The sequence below is a fragment of the Scyliorhinus canicula genome, chromosome 12 (genome assembly GCF_902713615.1).
Source record: "Scyliorhinus canicula chromosome 12, sScyCan1.1, whole genome shotgun sequence".
NCBI classification, from domain to species: domain Eukaryota; kingdom Metazoa; phylum Chordata; class Chondrichthyes; order Carcharhiniformes; family Scyliorhinidae; genus Scyliorhinus; species Scyliorhinus canicula.
In genome coordinates, this window is record NC_052157.1 from 122,645,123 (window position 1) to 122,660,872 (window position 15,750).

At 48.3% G+C, this 15,750-nt stretch overlaps 1 protein-coding gene across 1 annotated transcript in view; it reads right to left on the bottom strand.

Annotated features, from left to right (window-relative positions):
- Positions 1–15,750, bottom strand: part of LOC119974770 (eosinophil peroxidase-like) — a 62,221-nt gene that overhangs the window by 12,215 nt on the left and 34,256 nt on the right. The window contains exons 9-12 of the mRNA XM_038813986.1: positions 14,107–14,267; positions 8,841–9,099; positions 4,536–4,706; positions 947–1,184 (exon numbers count right to left, since the gene is read on the bottom strand). Of these exons, the coding sequence (XP_038669914.1) occupies positions 947–1,184; positions 4,536–4,706; positions 8,841–9,099; positions 14,107–14,267 (829 nt within the window). The remainder of the gene's footprint in view (positions 1–946; positions 1,185–4,535; positions 4,707–8,840; positions 9,100–14,106; positions 14,268–15,750) is intronic.

Sequence of the window (15,750 nt, forward strand, 5' to 3'; positions counted from 1 at the left end):
CATCCATTGATTCCATCTACACCTCCCGCTGCCGGGGGAAAGCGGGCAGCATAATCAAGGATCCCTCCCACCCGGCTTACTCACTTTCCCAACTTCTTCCATCGGGCAGGAGATTCAGAAGTCTGAGAACACGCACAAACAGACTCAAAAACAGCTTCTTCCCCACTGTCACCAGACTCCTAAATGACCCTCTTATGGACTGACCTCATTAACACTACACCCTATATGTTTCAACCAATGCCAATGCTTATGTAGTTACATTGTATATCTTGTGTTGCCCTATTATGTATTCTCATGTATTTTCTTGAATTCTGTTTAAATCCCTTTTCTTCCCATGTACTGAATGACCTGTTGAGCTGCTTGCAGAAAAATACTTTTCACTGTACCTCGGTACACGTGACAATAAACAAATCCAATCCAATCCAATTAATCAGAGGAGTGCCCTGGAGTGCTCTTGAGAAGTGCCTGTACAAAATTAGGGTGGGTGGGTTTGCAACAGGAATGGTGCAGTAACTGCGGTACTGGAATCTTTGGGCCACTGCCATCACATTCTGATAGGCTGAGCTAAAATGATCCTTCACGTCTCTTGACTTTTGATCTTTTTGCCCTCTGACAAGTTTCTATTTCTTTTTCTTTTCAGTGAACCCCCGTCCCACCATTTATCACAGGTTGCATTCACTTTTGTTTATCTTCTAAATTGGTTTATGATAAGGAAAAGGCCAATGACATCACTTTTCTGCTCAGCGATGCCAACCCATCACCATGACTTGAGCCAATAACACAGCTAAAGACTGAACCGATCACAAATTGAGCTGATAGATTTCAGTGTACGGCAGATCTGGGTCTCAGATCTCCAATCCCTTTAATGTGAAGTGGATACCCGTGACTGAATGGATATCATATCAAAGTTTTCAGTTCTTTTGGTGCTGCTAATAACGTCCATTACCTGTCTCCATCTCTCAGGTTCTTGAATTGCTGTCCTATTAGACAGGCGAACAAGGGGCCCACTTTTCCACCTTCCACAGAGGGTTCCGATATTCCCCCCAACCACACATCAATATTATCGGGAGTTCCATACAAGTCGAGGAGACTATTTGTAAAACTTCTATTTGTGAGGATTTTACGAAGCTCACTCATATTCCTGGGTTGCGAAAGGCCACAGAATCTCCGCCAAGCATTGTAACCTGTGAAAGTGAGACAGTAAAATGTAAAACACACGTGTCAGCTACTGTGTTAGTGGAACTAGAAAAAGTAGACATTGAACTTTGTTTATTGTCACTGAAATGTCCATTGTCCAGTATTTTCTGTTTTTGTTTCAGATTCCAGCATCCGCAGTAATTTGCTTTTATATTACAGAAATATTGAGGCTTGAATGGCGATCGGTCTCTATGATTCTGGCAAAGCCTTTCTAAAACTAACCATGCGGAGCTCTGTAGAATGTTCCGGAGTGGTGTCTACTTTTCTGTTCTCTCACCATAACTGATGTGAGATGTATGCAGGAGAATTGAATGGTTTCTGCTTAGTGCGTCCCTCTTGTGGCACAGCCTGAGGGTAAAGACTGAGCTGGTGGAGGGGGAGTGAAGGCAAGAATTATCACTTTGTATACCATAGGCTACCCAACCTCGACTCATTTACCTATTCTCGAGGTCTTTTAGAGCACACATCAACATTGTAATCACTGTACTTATACAACTGTAAGAGGATTACTTTGTTGATTCCCCTCTGGAGCATTTGCAGAAAACACGTTCACAATCATAGAATCTCTACAGTGCAGAAAGAGGCTATTCGGCATATGAAGTCTGCACCGACCTTTCAAAAGAACACTGTACCCTGCTCCACTCCCTCAACCATCCAACCGTATCCCCGTAACCTAACCTGCACATTCCAGGACACTAAGGGGCAATTTAGCATGGCCAATTCACTTAACTTGCTCATCTTTGGACTGTGTGTGTAATCTGGAGCACCCGGAGGAAACCCACACAGACACGGGGATAACGCACAAACTCCACACAGTCACTTGAGGCTGGAATTGAACCGAGTCCCTGGCGATGTAAGGCAGCATTGCTAACCACTGTGCCACTCTGCTGCCCCCAGTGGCAAAATAATCACAGAACCTGAAGTAATGACACAATGACTTCGGAATATATATTCTTTGGTGGCCAACCATATAAAAATTAACCTGCGGTAATAGAAGAATGACTCCATGGCCATCACAAAACAGCCATTCTGCAGTAATTCAGCAGGGCTGCACACTGGCACACTAATCGTTCCCTGGTTGTCCCGATCAGGGAAGAAGTTGTCAACAGCTGCTATGGCAATTTAAATTGAGGATGGGGGTGGCTATCAGATTTAAAATGAAACAAAATGAGGCTGTGTTCAGTCTTCTGACCTAAGCAGCAGGTCACGCGCTCTACATGTATATTGGACATCAAGAGCCCGATACATACGTGCTTTTGGCACCGAATCACAGAGAAGGGCATCTTCCATGCTCTAGCTGCTAGCAAGCAAAGCAAGAAGACTGTAAAGATGAATCATTTTATTACAGGAAAGAGACAGCCAGAGACACAAATAAGCAGAATACCTACTGGCCACGATCTCACATCTGAATCTGTTGGTGAGAGCTGCACATGAGAGTCCAGGGCAGGACAGAGCAGCACTAAAGTTAACTCTACACAGAGCTCCAGGGCCTCTGGTTCACGAAACTTAACTCTGGAACAGAGCAGTATAAAGATGATTCATTGAGGTATGATTTTGTCAATTGTGCCAGTGCAAATATGTTGCAAAGCCAGTGTATGTTATCTGCAGGGAAGTACTGGCAGTTGAGAGGAAAAGATTCAGATTTTGAAAGAGAAGTGGTGGGTGAAAAATTCCTTTAGAGGTTGAGATCCCAGAGCTGAGTTATTAACTTATCACTGACCGCAAATGAAAAGACTAAGCTGCTGTACCTGGCCTGAAAGTCAGCCAGTGTGAGCCCCAATGGTTGGTGGTTGGCAAACGTTGTCCCCGGGAAACAAAGTTTGAAAAACACTGCATGCAAAGGATTTGCAGGTTGACAATCAACATGGTTGGTCATGTTATGAATGCAATTTTTGTGGTAGTCAAGTCCTGGTGTGGGGCTTGCACCCAAAGATTCTGGCTCAGAGGTAGGAACGAACTGCACCACAAAACATCCACTTCCTTGTAAATAAACATCGCTAAATGCTCACTAGTAAATAAATTCTGATAAATATCCACCCATAACTAATCCTTCAGAACACTTCTGGGTAAATGCTTTGCAGTAAATATTGTCAGCGCATACTACCTTTCAAGTATTCTATGCTAACTATTTCTTCGTAAATAGTTCATGGCAAATACTCCTGTAAAAAATATCCATGTACTATTCTTTAATAGACACTTCTCTGTAAATATTTCTAGTGAAAGCACCTCATTCAAAATTATTGGCAGATATTGATTTAATTGAGCAAGATCTGGCATACGTCGTCAGTAAATACTAATCTTAAGTATTAACACCCAATAATTATTCTGTTAAGTACACCTGGGAAATATTTCTATTAAATATTTCAATTAAATATTCCTGCTAAATCTTCCAATTGCTTCTCAGGAATTGTTTCTGATTGCATAATTCTTTAATGACAGTATTTCTTCAGGAAAATGCATCTAAAAAGTTACCAATTTATTTTACATAATTCCAGGTAGATCCAATAAATGATCCTTGCTAAATATTAATTTATAAATAAACTTTGACAAACATTTCATGGCAAACACTTTGGCTAAGACTTCTCTGAAGAATCGGTAGTAAATATTGGTGCCAAATAGTCCCCAGGAAGTATTTACTGCTAAATACACCTCAGTAAATAGTCTTCTGTTAATAACCTCTGTTAAATGCACTTACATGGCTAAACACGTCCTGGTAAATGCTCGCTGGTAGTTTCAAGGAAATTATTGTGATTTGTCGACCATACATCCTAAGACAGCTGGTGATATACTTAGAAGTATAAGTCTGATCCCATTTCTGCAATCTCTGGTGATTGCAAGATGATCACATTGAGCTTTGCCAAGCTCCTCAGCCAGTACCTACCCACTGTTTCACTACACTGGGCACCAATATTCACACCAGCCTCTCCACATCATTTCCAATCAGTATTGGGATCAACCGGCTTTTCTCAGTGAGTGAAGCCAATATTTTCCTGCTGTCTTCTTGGAAATGGTATCTTTAGTAGTTACAGAGGAGAGTTGAAACGAATGGTTTATTGCAAAAGTAAAGACAAGTATCAGTCCCAGTCCCAGCCAGGACTACTCTGTAGCTTGGCTCCTACCTGGGCCAGCTTTTAATGTCCAGAGTTAACTATTCCGCTGATAGGCCTCCACCCCTCAGCGGGGAAGCTCATACTCCATGGAGCTCATGGGGAGATTAATCAGTCGTCCCCGTGAGAGTTATAATAGTATCTTTATTCATAAAATTGTGAGATTCACTCGACAATTCAACAACACATTTTTCTAAGTTACATTCTACACCATGTTGGTTTTCCGCTTACCTGGGATTCCATGATCCCGGGAACGCTGCATATTCAGAGAACCCAGATCCAGGGCTAAATGAGCGGTCAATTCAAACAGCTTCTCGCGCAATTCGTCCGGCAGCATCTTGTCCTGTACCTGCAGTTTGGCGGGTCTGCCCAACAATCCCCGCATGAGGGGGTCGACTCCACCTAAAAGACACACACACACCTTAGAGTTAGCAGACTTTCTTCATCCATTTCCACCCCCCACCACACACACTTTTTAATGTGCAGCTGAACATTTTTAAAGTTCATTTATGGGATGAAAGGGTCGCTGGTTTGGCCAGCATTTATTGCCCATCCCAAGTTGCCCTTCAGAAGGTGGTGATGAGTTGCCTTCTTGAACCGCTGCAGTCCGTGAGGTACATCCACTGTGCTGTTAGGGAGGGAGTTCCAGGACGTTGCGAGTTGTAAACACCGCCCAGTCCATCACACAAACCCGCCTCAACGCCAGGGACCCACATTCAATTACAACCTTGGGTGACAGTCTGTGTAGAGTTTGCACATTCTCCCCATGTCTGAATGGGTTTCCTCTGGAAGCTCCGGTTTCCTGCCACAGTCCAAAGATGTGCAGGTTAGGTAGATTGGCCATTGCTAAATTGCCCCTGCGTGTCCAAAGGTAGGGTGGGGTTACAGGAACAGGGCAGTTACAGGAACAGGCCATTGAACATTCAAACCTGCTAACGAAAGACGCGTTTGTTACGGGCATAGAGTCTGACTACATCCGCCAGCGCCTCTTAGAAGGGGCCACGCTTGACCTCGCGGCGAGCAAGAAACTAACGCTCTCGCTCATGGTCGCCTCACGCAACGGACAGGCTTATGCCCCCAATCGCGCGCCCACCCCCCTGTGCATCGTGGACCCCGCCAGCGGCCACCCCATCGTGGACCCCATCAGCGACCGCCCTCAGCCAACCCCACGCCTGTGCCGCGTGGCAGCCAACCAACCCCGGGGTCCCAAGTGCTACTTCTGCGGACTGATAAAACATCCCGGCAGCACTGCCCAGCACAGAGCGCACTCTGCAAGGCCTGTGGCAAGAAGGGACATTTCACTGCAGTGTGCCAGGGCCGCTCAATCGCTGCTATTGTCCCGGCACCCCCCACGTGTGGCCACTGGGCGCCGCCATCTTCCTCTCCTCAGACCACGTGCGGCTCGTGGGTGCCGCCATCTTGCTTGCCTCAGAACCAATGGGCGCCACCATCTTGCCTGCCCCAGGACATGTGCGGCCCGTGGGCGCCGCCATCTTACTCGCCTCAGGACCCCTGCCCGTCGGGCAGCTCATCGGGCCACTCATCGCCTGCAACCGTCGACGACCAGCCGCATCTCGCCTCGGTCACGATCGACCAGTCTCGACCGCACAACCTCGCGACCGCTTCGACACAGGTGAAGGTCGACGGGCACGAGATATCTTGCCTTCTGGACTCTGGGAGCACTGAGAGCTTCATCCACTCCGATATGGTAAGGTGCTGTTCCATCGCGGTACACCCTGCTAACCAAAGAATCTCCCTAGCCTCCATGGCGATGCGGGGGTACTGCATCGCCACCCTCACCGTCCAGGGCATAGAGTTCAGCAGCTTCCGGCTCTACGTCCTCCCCAACCTCGGCGCTGCCTTGCTACTCGGCCTGGACTTCCAGTGCAACCTCCAGAGCCTAACACTGAAATTTGGCAGGCCTCTATCACCCCTTACTGTTTGCGGCCTCGCGACCCTTAAGGTCGAGCCGCCTTTCCTGTTTGCAAACCTCACCCCGGATTGCAAACCCATCGTCACCAGGAGCAGACGGTACAGTGCCCAGGACAGGACCTTCATCAGGTCTGAGGTCCAGCAGCTGCTGCGGGAAGGTATTATCGAGGCCAGCAACAGCCCCTGGAGAGCCCAAGTGGTAGTGGTGAAAACCGGGGAGAAAAACAGGATGGTCGTTGACTACAATCAGACCATCAATCAGTACACGCAGCTCGACGCGTACCCCTTCTCACGCATTTCTGATATGGTCAATCAGATTGCACAGTACCGGGTCTTCTTGACAGTGGACCTGAAATCTGCCTACCACCAGTTCCTCATCTGTAAGGCGGACCACCCATACACTGCGTTTGAAGCAGACGGCCGCCTTTACCATTTCCTTTGGCGTCATCAATGGGATCTCGGTCTTCCAACGGGAGATGGACCGAATAGTTGACTGGTACGGGCTGCGGGCCACTTTCCCGTACCTGGACAACGTCACCATCTGCGGCCATGACCAGCAGGACCATGACGCTAACCTTTCCAAATTTCTCCACACCGCCACACTCCTCAACCTAACTTACAACAAGGAGAAGTCTGTGTACAGCATGAACCAATTAGCCATCCTCGGCTATGTGGTTCAGAACGGAGTTCTAGGGCCCGACCTCGATCGCATGCGCCCCCTCATGGAACTCCCCCTCACCCACTGCCCCAAGGCCCTCAAACGATGCCTGGGGTTCTTTTCGTATTACGCCCAGTGGGTCTCTAACTATGCGGACAAGGCCCGCCCACCCATTCACTCCACCGTTTTCCCCCTGATGGCCAAGGCTCACCAGGCCTTCAACTGTATCAAGGCCAACATCGCCAAGGCTGCGACGAGACGCTCCCCTTCCAAGTCAAGAGCGATGCATCAGACGTCGTTCTGGCCGCCACCCTCAACCAGGCAGCTAGGCCAGTGGCATTCTTTTCCCGCACCCTCCATGCTTCCGGAATTCGGCACTCATCCGTCGAAAAGGAGACCTAAGCGATTGTTGAAGCTGTGCGACATTGGAGGTATTACCTGGCCGGCAGGAGATTCACTCTCCTCACTGACCAATGGTCGGTTGGCTTCATGTTTAACAATGTCGGGGTAAACAGGGATCTACCCCCGTACCTGTCACACAGCGGGGTAAAATCAAAAATGATAAAATCTTGAGGTGGAGGATCGAGCTCTCCACCTACAATTACGAGATTTTGTATCGCCCCGGTATGCTCAACGAGCCCCCCGATGTCCTGTCCCGAGGTACATGTGCCAGCGCACAAGTAGACCTACACCCTGCACAACGATCTCTGTCACCCGGGAGTCACCCGCTTTTACCACTTCATTAAGGCCTGCAATCAACCCTACACCATCGAGGAAGTCAGGGCTATCACCAGAGACTGCCAGGTCTGCGCGGAGTGTAAACCGCACTTCTACCGGCCAGACCGCGCGCGCCTGGTGAAGGCCTCCCGCCCTTTTGAACGCCTCAGCGTGGACTTCAAAGGGCCCCACCCCTCCTTTTCCTTGCTCCTCCTTCTCTTGTCACCAAAATGCACCACTTCACAATTCTTTACATTAAATTTCATCTGTCATGTGTCTATTCCACCAGCCTGTCTATAAGTCAATCACAATACATTTGCATTTTGCATCATCTACAAATTTTGAAATTTTACCGTGTGAACCCACGTCAAAGTTCTAAATATAAATCAAGAAAAACAGGGTTCCCTCTGTATCCATCTCCCAGCCAGGAGTTATTCTTGGAAATATTTTAATTGAAATTTTAATAATTTTTATACACAGTTCACAAAAACCAAACAATAACACATAATAACAGTAATAAGCTGCCCACAACAATATAAACTAACCCCACCCCCCTCCACCCATTCTATTCCAACCCCACCAACAGCTAACTGTGACCAACTTTTTAAAGTACGTTATAAATGGCTGCCATCTATGGTAAAACCCGTCCCCGACCCTGTCACAGTGAACTTGACCTTCTTGAGGTGCAAAACCTTCATCAGGTCATCCAGCCATGCCGCGACGCTTGGCCTTGCAGCCGACTTCCAGTCTAAGAGGATCTGCCTCCTTACCTCAAGCGAGGCAAAGGCCAGAATGTCTGCCCCCCGCCCCCACCCAGAGCTCTGGCACGTCGAAGTCAAAACCCCAAAAATCACGACCAGTGGGCATGTCTCCACCCCAATGCTTAGGATTGCCGACATGGTATCAAAAACAACCCTCCAGTAACCCCTCCGCCAGAAGCAAGTAAAGCTATCCATAATTCATGTTTTTAATAGGCTTGAATTAAAAATTAAACAGTGACATAATGAAATTCCAGCTGTGCTAAATACTAATGATTGAAAATGTCGCAAGGTTCAAAATAAAATGCCTACTGGCACTAGTATTTTTAAGCTTTACTGACTTTTGGGAACTCAAATGAGCAGGAAAATAATGTAATAGTATCTTCAGAAATGGTTAACTGTGCTGTTAGTATCAGCATAGTGGCTTGGAATGAACGTGCTGCAGTAATATTAGGGTTTTTTGTAACCTACCTTCCCTGATCAGTCTCCAGGGACTGAAGAAAGTCTGGTGCAGGTCAATGTTTTTGAATTGAGGGTGTTCCCGGTAGTTTTCATCCAAGCGGAACAGCTTTGGCTGAATGCTGAGATGTCCAAAACGGAAAACTGCTGTCGAGAAAACATTGGCAATACTGGGATCTACAGATTCATCGTAGCCTTCGTAAGCTGGGAGATATTTCTCCATTGCCGCCGGCCCAATTACCAGTGGAACATAGTCTCTGTGGTTTATTATCTGTGGCAGTGAGAAAAATTATCATTCAGTGCAGTTTGAACAAAGTGCAATAGACATGAAAGGCATCACTAAGTTTTGTTTTAGTAAATGACCCGTTCAGCTCTGCACAGTGCTTCCAGGTGTGGCACAGACAGATTGAAGGTTTCTATCACTGCTGGGGTTTGGGAGTGAGTGTGGCCCTTTCACCCTGGAACCGTGGCCCAGTAAAGGAGGTTTGGACGTAATAATCACAGTAGCATAGTGTTTAGCACTGTGGCTTCACAGCTCCAGGGTCCCAGGTTCGATTCCCGGCTGGGTCACTGTCTGTGCGGAGTCTGCATGTTTTCCCCGTGTCTGCGTGGGTTTTCTCCGGGTGCTCCGGTTTCCTCCCACAGTCCAAAGATGTGCAGGTGGATTGCCCATGCTAAATTGCCCTTAGTGTCCAAAAAATGTTAAGTGGGGGTTAATGGGTTATGGGAATAAGGATTTGTGGGCTTCAGTGGGGTGCTCTTTGTAAGGGGCGGTGCAGACTTGATGGGCCGAATGGCCGCCTTCTGCACTGTAAATTCTGTGAACATCTATGAATCAGGTTCAGAAGGTCCAATCAATGGGTCTAAACCTTTACAACAGCATGAAAATATCACCTGAACATAACCTAGACACTCTGACTCCAGAACAGGAACACCCCACTGAAGGACTCACAAACAGGGAGATCCCATTCTCTGACCCGTAAACAGGGAGATCCCATTGTCTGACTCCAGAACAGGAACACTCCACTGTCTGACTCCAGAACAGGAACACCCCACTGTCTGACTCCAGAACAGGAACACCCCACTATCTGACTCCAGAACAGGAACACCCCACTGTCTGACTCCAGAACAGGAACACCCCACTATCTGACTCCAGAACATGGAGACCCCATTGTCTGACTCCAGAACAGGAACACCCCACTGTCTGACTCCAGAACAGCAACACCCCACTGTCTGACTCCAGAACAGGAACACCCCACTGTCTGACTCCAGAACAGGGAGACCCCACTATCTGACTCCAGAACAGCAACACCCCACTATCTGACTCCAGAACAGGAACACCCCACTGTCTGACTCCAGAACAGCAACACCCCACTGTCTGACTCCAGAACAGGAACACCCCACTGTCTGACTCCAGAACAGGGAGACCCCACTGTCTGACTCCAGAACAGGAACACCCCACTGTCTGACTCCAGAACAGGGAGACCCCACTGTCTGACTCCAGAACAGCAACACCCCACTGTCTGACCTCAGAACAGGAAGACCCCACTGTCTGACTCCAGAACAGCAACACCCCACTGTCTGACTCCAGAACAGGAACACCCCACTGAAGGGCTCACAAACAGGGAGATCCCATTCTCTGACCCATAAACAGGGAGATCCCACTGTCTGACTCCAGAACAGGAACACCCCACTGTTTAACTCCAGAACAGCAACACCCCACTGTCTGACTCCAGAACAGCAACAGCCCACTGCCTGACTCCAGAACAGGAACATCCCACTGTCTGACTCCAGAACAGGAACACCCCACTGTCTGACTCCAGAACAGCAACACCCCACTGTCTGACCTCAGAACAGGAAGACCCCACTGTCTGACTCCAGAACAGCAACACTCCACTGTCTGACTCCAGAACAGGGAGATCCCACTGTCTGACTCCAGAACGGGAACACCCCACTGTCTGACTCCAGAACAGGGAGATCCCACTGTCTGACTCCAGAACAGAGAGACCCCACTGTCTGACTCCAGAACGGGAACACCCCACTGTCTGACTCCAGAACAGCAACACCCCACTGTCTGATTCCAGAACAGAGAGACCCCACTGTCTGACTCCAGAACAGCAACACCCCACTGTTGATTCCAGAACAGGGAGACCCCACTGTCGGACTCCAGAACAGAGAGACCCCACCGTCTGACTCAAGAACAGCAACACACCACTGTCTGACTCCAGAACAGGGAGACCCCACTGCCTGACTCCAGAACAGAGAGACCCCACTGTCTGACTCCAGAACAGCAACACCCCACTGTCTGACTCCAGACAGGGAGACCCCACTGTCTGACTCCAGAACAGAGACACCCCACTGTCTGACTCCAGAACAGCAACACCCCACTGTCTGACTCCAGAACAGCAACACCCACTGTCTGACTCCAGAACAGGAAGACCCCACTGTCTGACCCCAGAGCACTGCCCTCTTTAAATTGCATTCCTGGTATCTTAATTCCCAACTCTGTGCAAAATGTTTCACACAGATTACACTTCGTACCCTCAGGTTCTTGAGTATTAACTTGTGTTTCCTATGAACTGAATCTTTCAGCATAATGAGTAATATCTGTGACCAGTTTTGCAATTCCTTTCATGTTTTTCATCAAGATCAACTTGAATCTGTTTATTTTTCCCAAGAAAACAAACTTAATTTCTTCACCTTTCCTTTCAATGATCACAGTATGGAGTGGTGGCAGAGTAACAAATGTTATTGGACTAGCAATTCTGAGACCTGCCTAATGATAGGGCACCACAAGCTCAAACAAAGGCTCCTATGTACTTTCAATTCAGTTAAGCTGCAGAAACGGATGGTATCAGTAATGCTGATCATGGGCAAGCTTTCATGGGCAGCACGGTAGCACAGTGGGTAGCGCTGTTACTTCACAGCGCCAGGGATCAGGTTCGATTCCCAGCTTGGGTCACTGTCTGTGCGGAGTCTGCATGTTCTCCCCGAGTCTGCGCAGGTTTCCTCCGGGTGCTCCGGTTTCCTCCCACAAGTCCCGAAAAACGTGCTTGTTGAACTAGATATTCTGAATTCTCCCTCTGTGTATCCGAACAGGCGCCGGAATGTGGCGACGAGGGGCTTTTCATAGTGACTTCATTGCAGTGTTAATGTAAGCCTACTTGTGACACTAATAAAGATTATTTTTGAAATAATGATTAATAGAGGTGGCTATTGGTTGCCTTGTCGGTGCGAGCCCCACGCCACCTCCTTTGGGGAAGGCTGCCCATATTCCGTGCCACTAAAGCCTTACCCAAGATCAAAAAACCAAGGAGCAGCAGTTATACCCACCATGGGCTGCCAGCCCATCAGAGGCTGGCAGCTCCACATTTCCGTCAGCATCACAAGGGGCAGTGGCAGCTGACAATAATGGATCCACCATAGGCCCATGATCAACAAGAGATCCCAGCCCAAAAGTGATTTAGGATTGATTGGAGATCTTGACGATGGCTTTGCAGGATAGGAGGTCGAAGGCAAGGGCAGAGGTCTGACTTTCAGCGACTATCCAGCAACCAAGGGATACTCCTATCAAGAAGGGTGTGGGCAAATCCAACAGGGCAGCCTGGCGGCCTTCAGGGGGCATAAGAAATTCATTTCTTATTCATTTCTTATTCATCTTCTTATTCATTTCATTTCTTACCGCAGCACGGTAGCATTGTGGAGAGCACAATCGCTTCACAGCTCCAGGGTCCCAGGTTCGGTTCTGGCTTGGGTCACTGTCTGTGCAGAGTCTGCACATCCTCCCCGTGTGTGCGTGGGTTTCCTCCGGGTGCTCCGGTTTCCTCCCACAGTCCAAAGATGTGCAGGTTAGGTGGATTGGCCATGATAAATTGCCCTTAGTGTCCAAAATTGCCCTTAGTGTTGGGAGGGGTTACTGGGTGATGGGGTGGAGGTGTTGACCTTGGGTAGGATGCTCTTTCCAAGAGCCGGTGCAGACTCGATGGGCCGAATGGCCTCCTTCTGCACTGTAAATTCTATGATATTCTATGATATTCTATGTCACTCGTCCTTAATCCCTGGGTCACCACAAAACCCTTATGGACTCAGGGATAATTGGTGCAATTCACTCCATGCAGCCTCCTGTGCCTGCCCGTGCCCCCTGTCCTTTCCATCCTGGCCTTTCTCGGCAACCTCCTCGCCAGACAAGGCCTGCCGTTCCTTCTCCTCCAGCATGTCATCCCTCTGCTGCGCGATGTTGTGGAGGATGTAGCAGGCCACCACAATGTGGGAAACTCCTGGGGCTATACAGGAGGCCCTCAGCAGAGCGGTGCAGGTACCTGAACCGCATATTGAGGACAGCCCCTGGACCTGGAGCATGTCAGCGATGGTGGTGAATATCACTGCCCAGGCAACCCAGTGGGCTCTGTCCCTACTGAAGTTGACATATTGCGCCACCCGGGCACATAGAGCATCCATGATAGTGTGGATGCACCCGTCAACAGATGTTTGCAAGATCCCTGACAGGTCCCCACTCGGCACCCGTACGATCCCCGTGACAAAAGGTCCCGGGTGACTGTCACCCTGACGGACACTGGAAGCAAGTGTCCTCCCCCAAAGCCCCACAGTTCCAAGTGTGCCATCATCTGGCACAGATGTCGCATGGTCTGCCTGCCTAGCCGCAGATATCAGCAACACGCTGGGTCCTGCAGGTCCTCGAATGACAGATGCTGCCAATATGCATAAGGCCTGATGTGGTGCCTCCTCCCCACCTCCTCCTCGGCCTGTTGGACAGCCGGCTCTCCAGCTTCACTGGCTGGTGCCTGCCTCTCTTTCCCTCAGCATCCAAGGTGCCCGGTCCCCTTTTTAAAATACCACAAGTGAACCACGATGACTTCACTTCCGTCTGGCGGACGCAGAGCATCATGGAGGCTGGAGACTACCAGGTTGCCCATTAATGATATGTTAACGAGTGCTACTGCACGTTTTGCTTGCCCATGTTGGCATAGGCGTGGAATGCATTCATGCTTCAAGGCACCGGAGCATGGCACTCCATTGGACGGCCAGCACCGACCTCAATTTTCCGATTACATCTGATTCTCCCCCCCAATTGCCATTCCGGCATCGCTGGTCAGAGAATCCAACCCCGGATGTTTGTCGGAAAAGAAACCAAATCTGCTATCAGCCACAAATTCAGAAAGGTTTCTTCAGATTCAGTTTCCCAACTTGCTATGATGGATTTGAAATGTAGTCAGTCAGCCATAGTACCACGACTTTACCAGTCACATTCTCTGTCTACCTGTTGAAAGGCTCCCAGGATTTTTCTTGCTTCTAGGTATGTTGTATCTCCACTCCAGTGAGGGTTCAGTCTCTTCAGCTCTCTCGCTAAGCGATTGTGTTCCCGGAGAAATACTGTATGGAATGTTAACACGCCCAGCTGTTCATTCACACGGACATCACCTGTAGTGAACATGATAAGTGTTGATAAGTATTACTGTCATACTGTTAATGAAGGAGGACAAACACATAGGGTGTAATTTTCTTATTTTCAGGTAGTGTGCAATAGCAAGTGGGAAAGACATAGCCGCTGGACCCGAAGGGGGCTTCCTCCGTCGTATTTTTAGGGTCTCAGAAAAAAGTTACGAAGTGGCCCCATGACATCATGCTGATGGGGTGAGCCCTGATTGAGCCCGCCCCACCAGCAGCTTAGTCTGTAGAAAGAGCACTGCAATCTAACGATGTAAAAATAGGAACACGAGGCCCCATGGACCCCTCTCCCACATGGAACTCCCTCTTCACACCCCTAGAACCATGGAACCCCACCCCATCACAGAAAAGGCCCCACCAGTGAAAGGATTAAGTTCGGAGTTTACGCATTCCAGGAGGAGTGGGTTCATGGCTAAATTAGAAGCTTATTTTTAATTTCTTGGCAATGTTGATTACTTCGGCGTGGATCAGGAACATACAAATATACATAAGAACTAGGAGCTGGAGTAGGCAATTCAGCCACTCAAGCCCACTCCACCATTCATAATCATGGCTCATCTCTCAGCCTCAGCATCACTTTCTTGCCTGTTCGCCATAACCCTTCTTCTAAACACGAGAATGTATGGGTCTAAACTGTTCAATTTCTCTCCATAAAACAAACCTGTCATCTGTGGAATCAATCTAGTGAACCTCCTCTAAACTGCCTCCCATCCAATTACATACATCCACAAATAAGGGGACCCAAACTGGAGAGTACTCCAGATGCAGCAACACTTCCCAACTTTTATAGTCTATTCCTTTAGCTACAAAGACTAAAATTCCATTTGACTTTCTTATTATTGCTGCACATGCATACTAGGTTTCTGTGATTCATGCACGAGGACATCCGGATTCCTCTGCACTGAAGCACTCTGAAGTTACTCTCCATTTTACCGACCAAATTGGATAACTTCACACTTATCCACATTAAACTCCATCTAACAGATTTTAGCCCACCGACCTAACCTATCTATATCTTTTTGTAAATTTATAATTTCCTCATTGCAACTTACTATCCCACCTATTTTTGTGTCATCTGCAAATTTGACTAAAGTACCTTCTATCCCTACATCCAAGTCATTCATATATATTGTAAATATTGGGGCCCGAGGACCGAACCAGATGGTACCCCGCGGGTTACATCTTGCCAACCAGAAAAAGGTCAATTTATCCCAAATCTCTGCCTTCTGTCGGCTAGCCAGTCTTCTTTCCAAGCAAATAAATTACCCTAATCCCATGTGATCCCACCTTGAGTATTAACCTTTTGTGCAGCACCTTATCAAATGCCTTCTGGAAGTCCAGATATGCTACATCTACAGGATGTCCATTATCCACATGGCTTGTTCCATCTTCGAAGAACTCTAGTAGTCAAACATGATTTACCCTTTGTAAAACCATGCTGACTCTGGTGGATTGT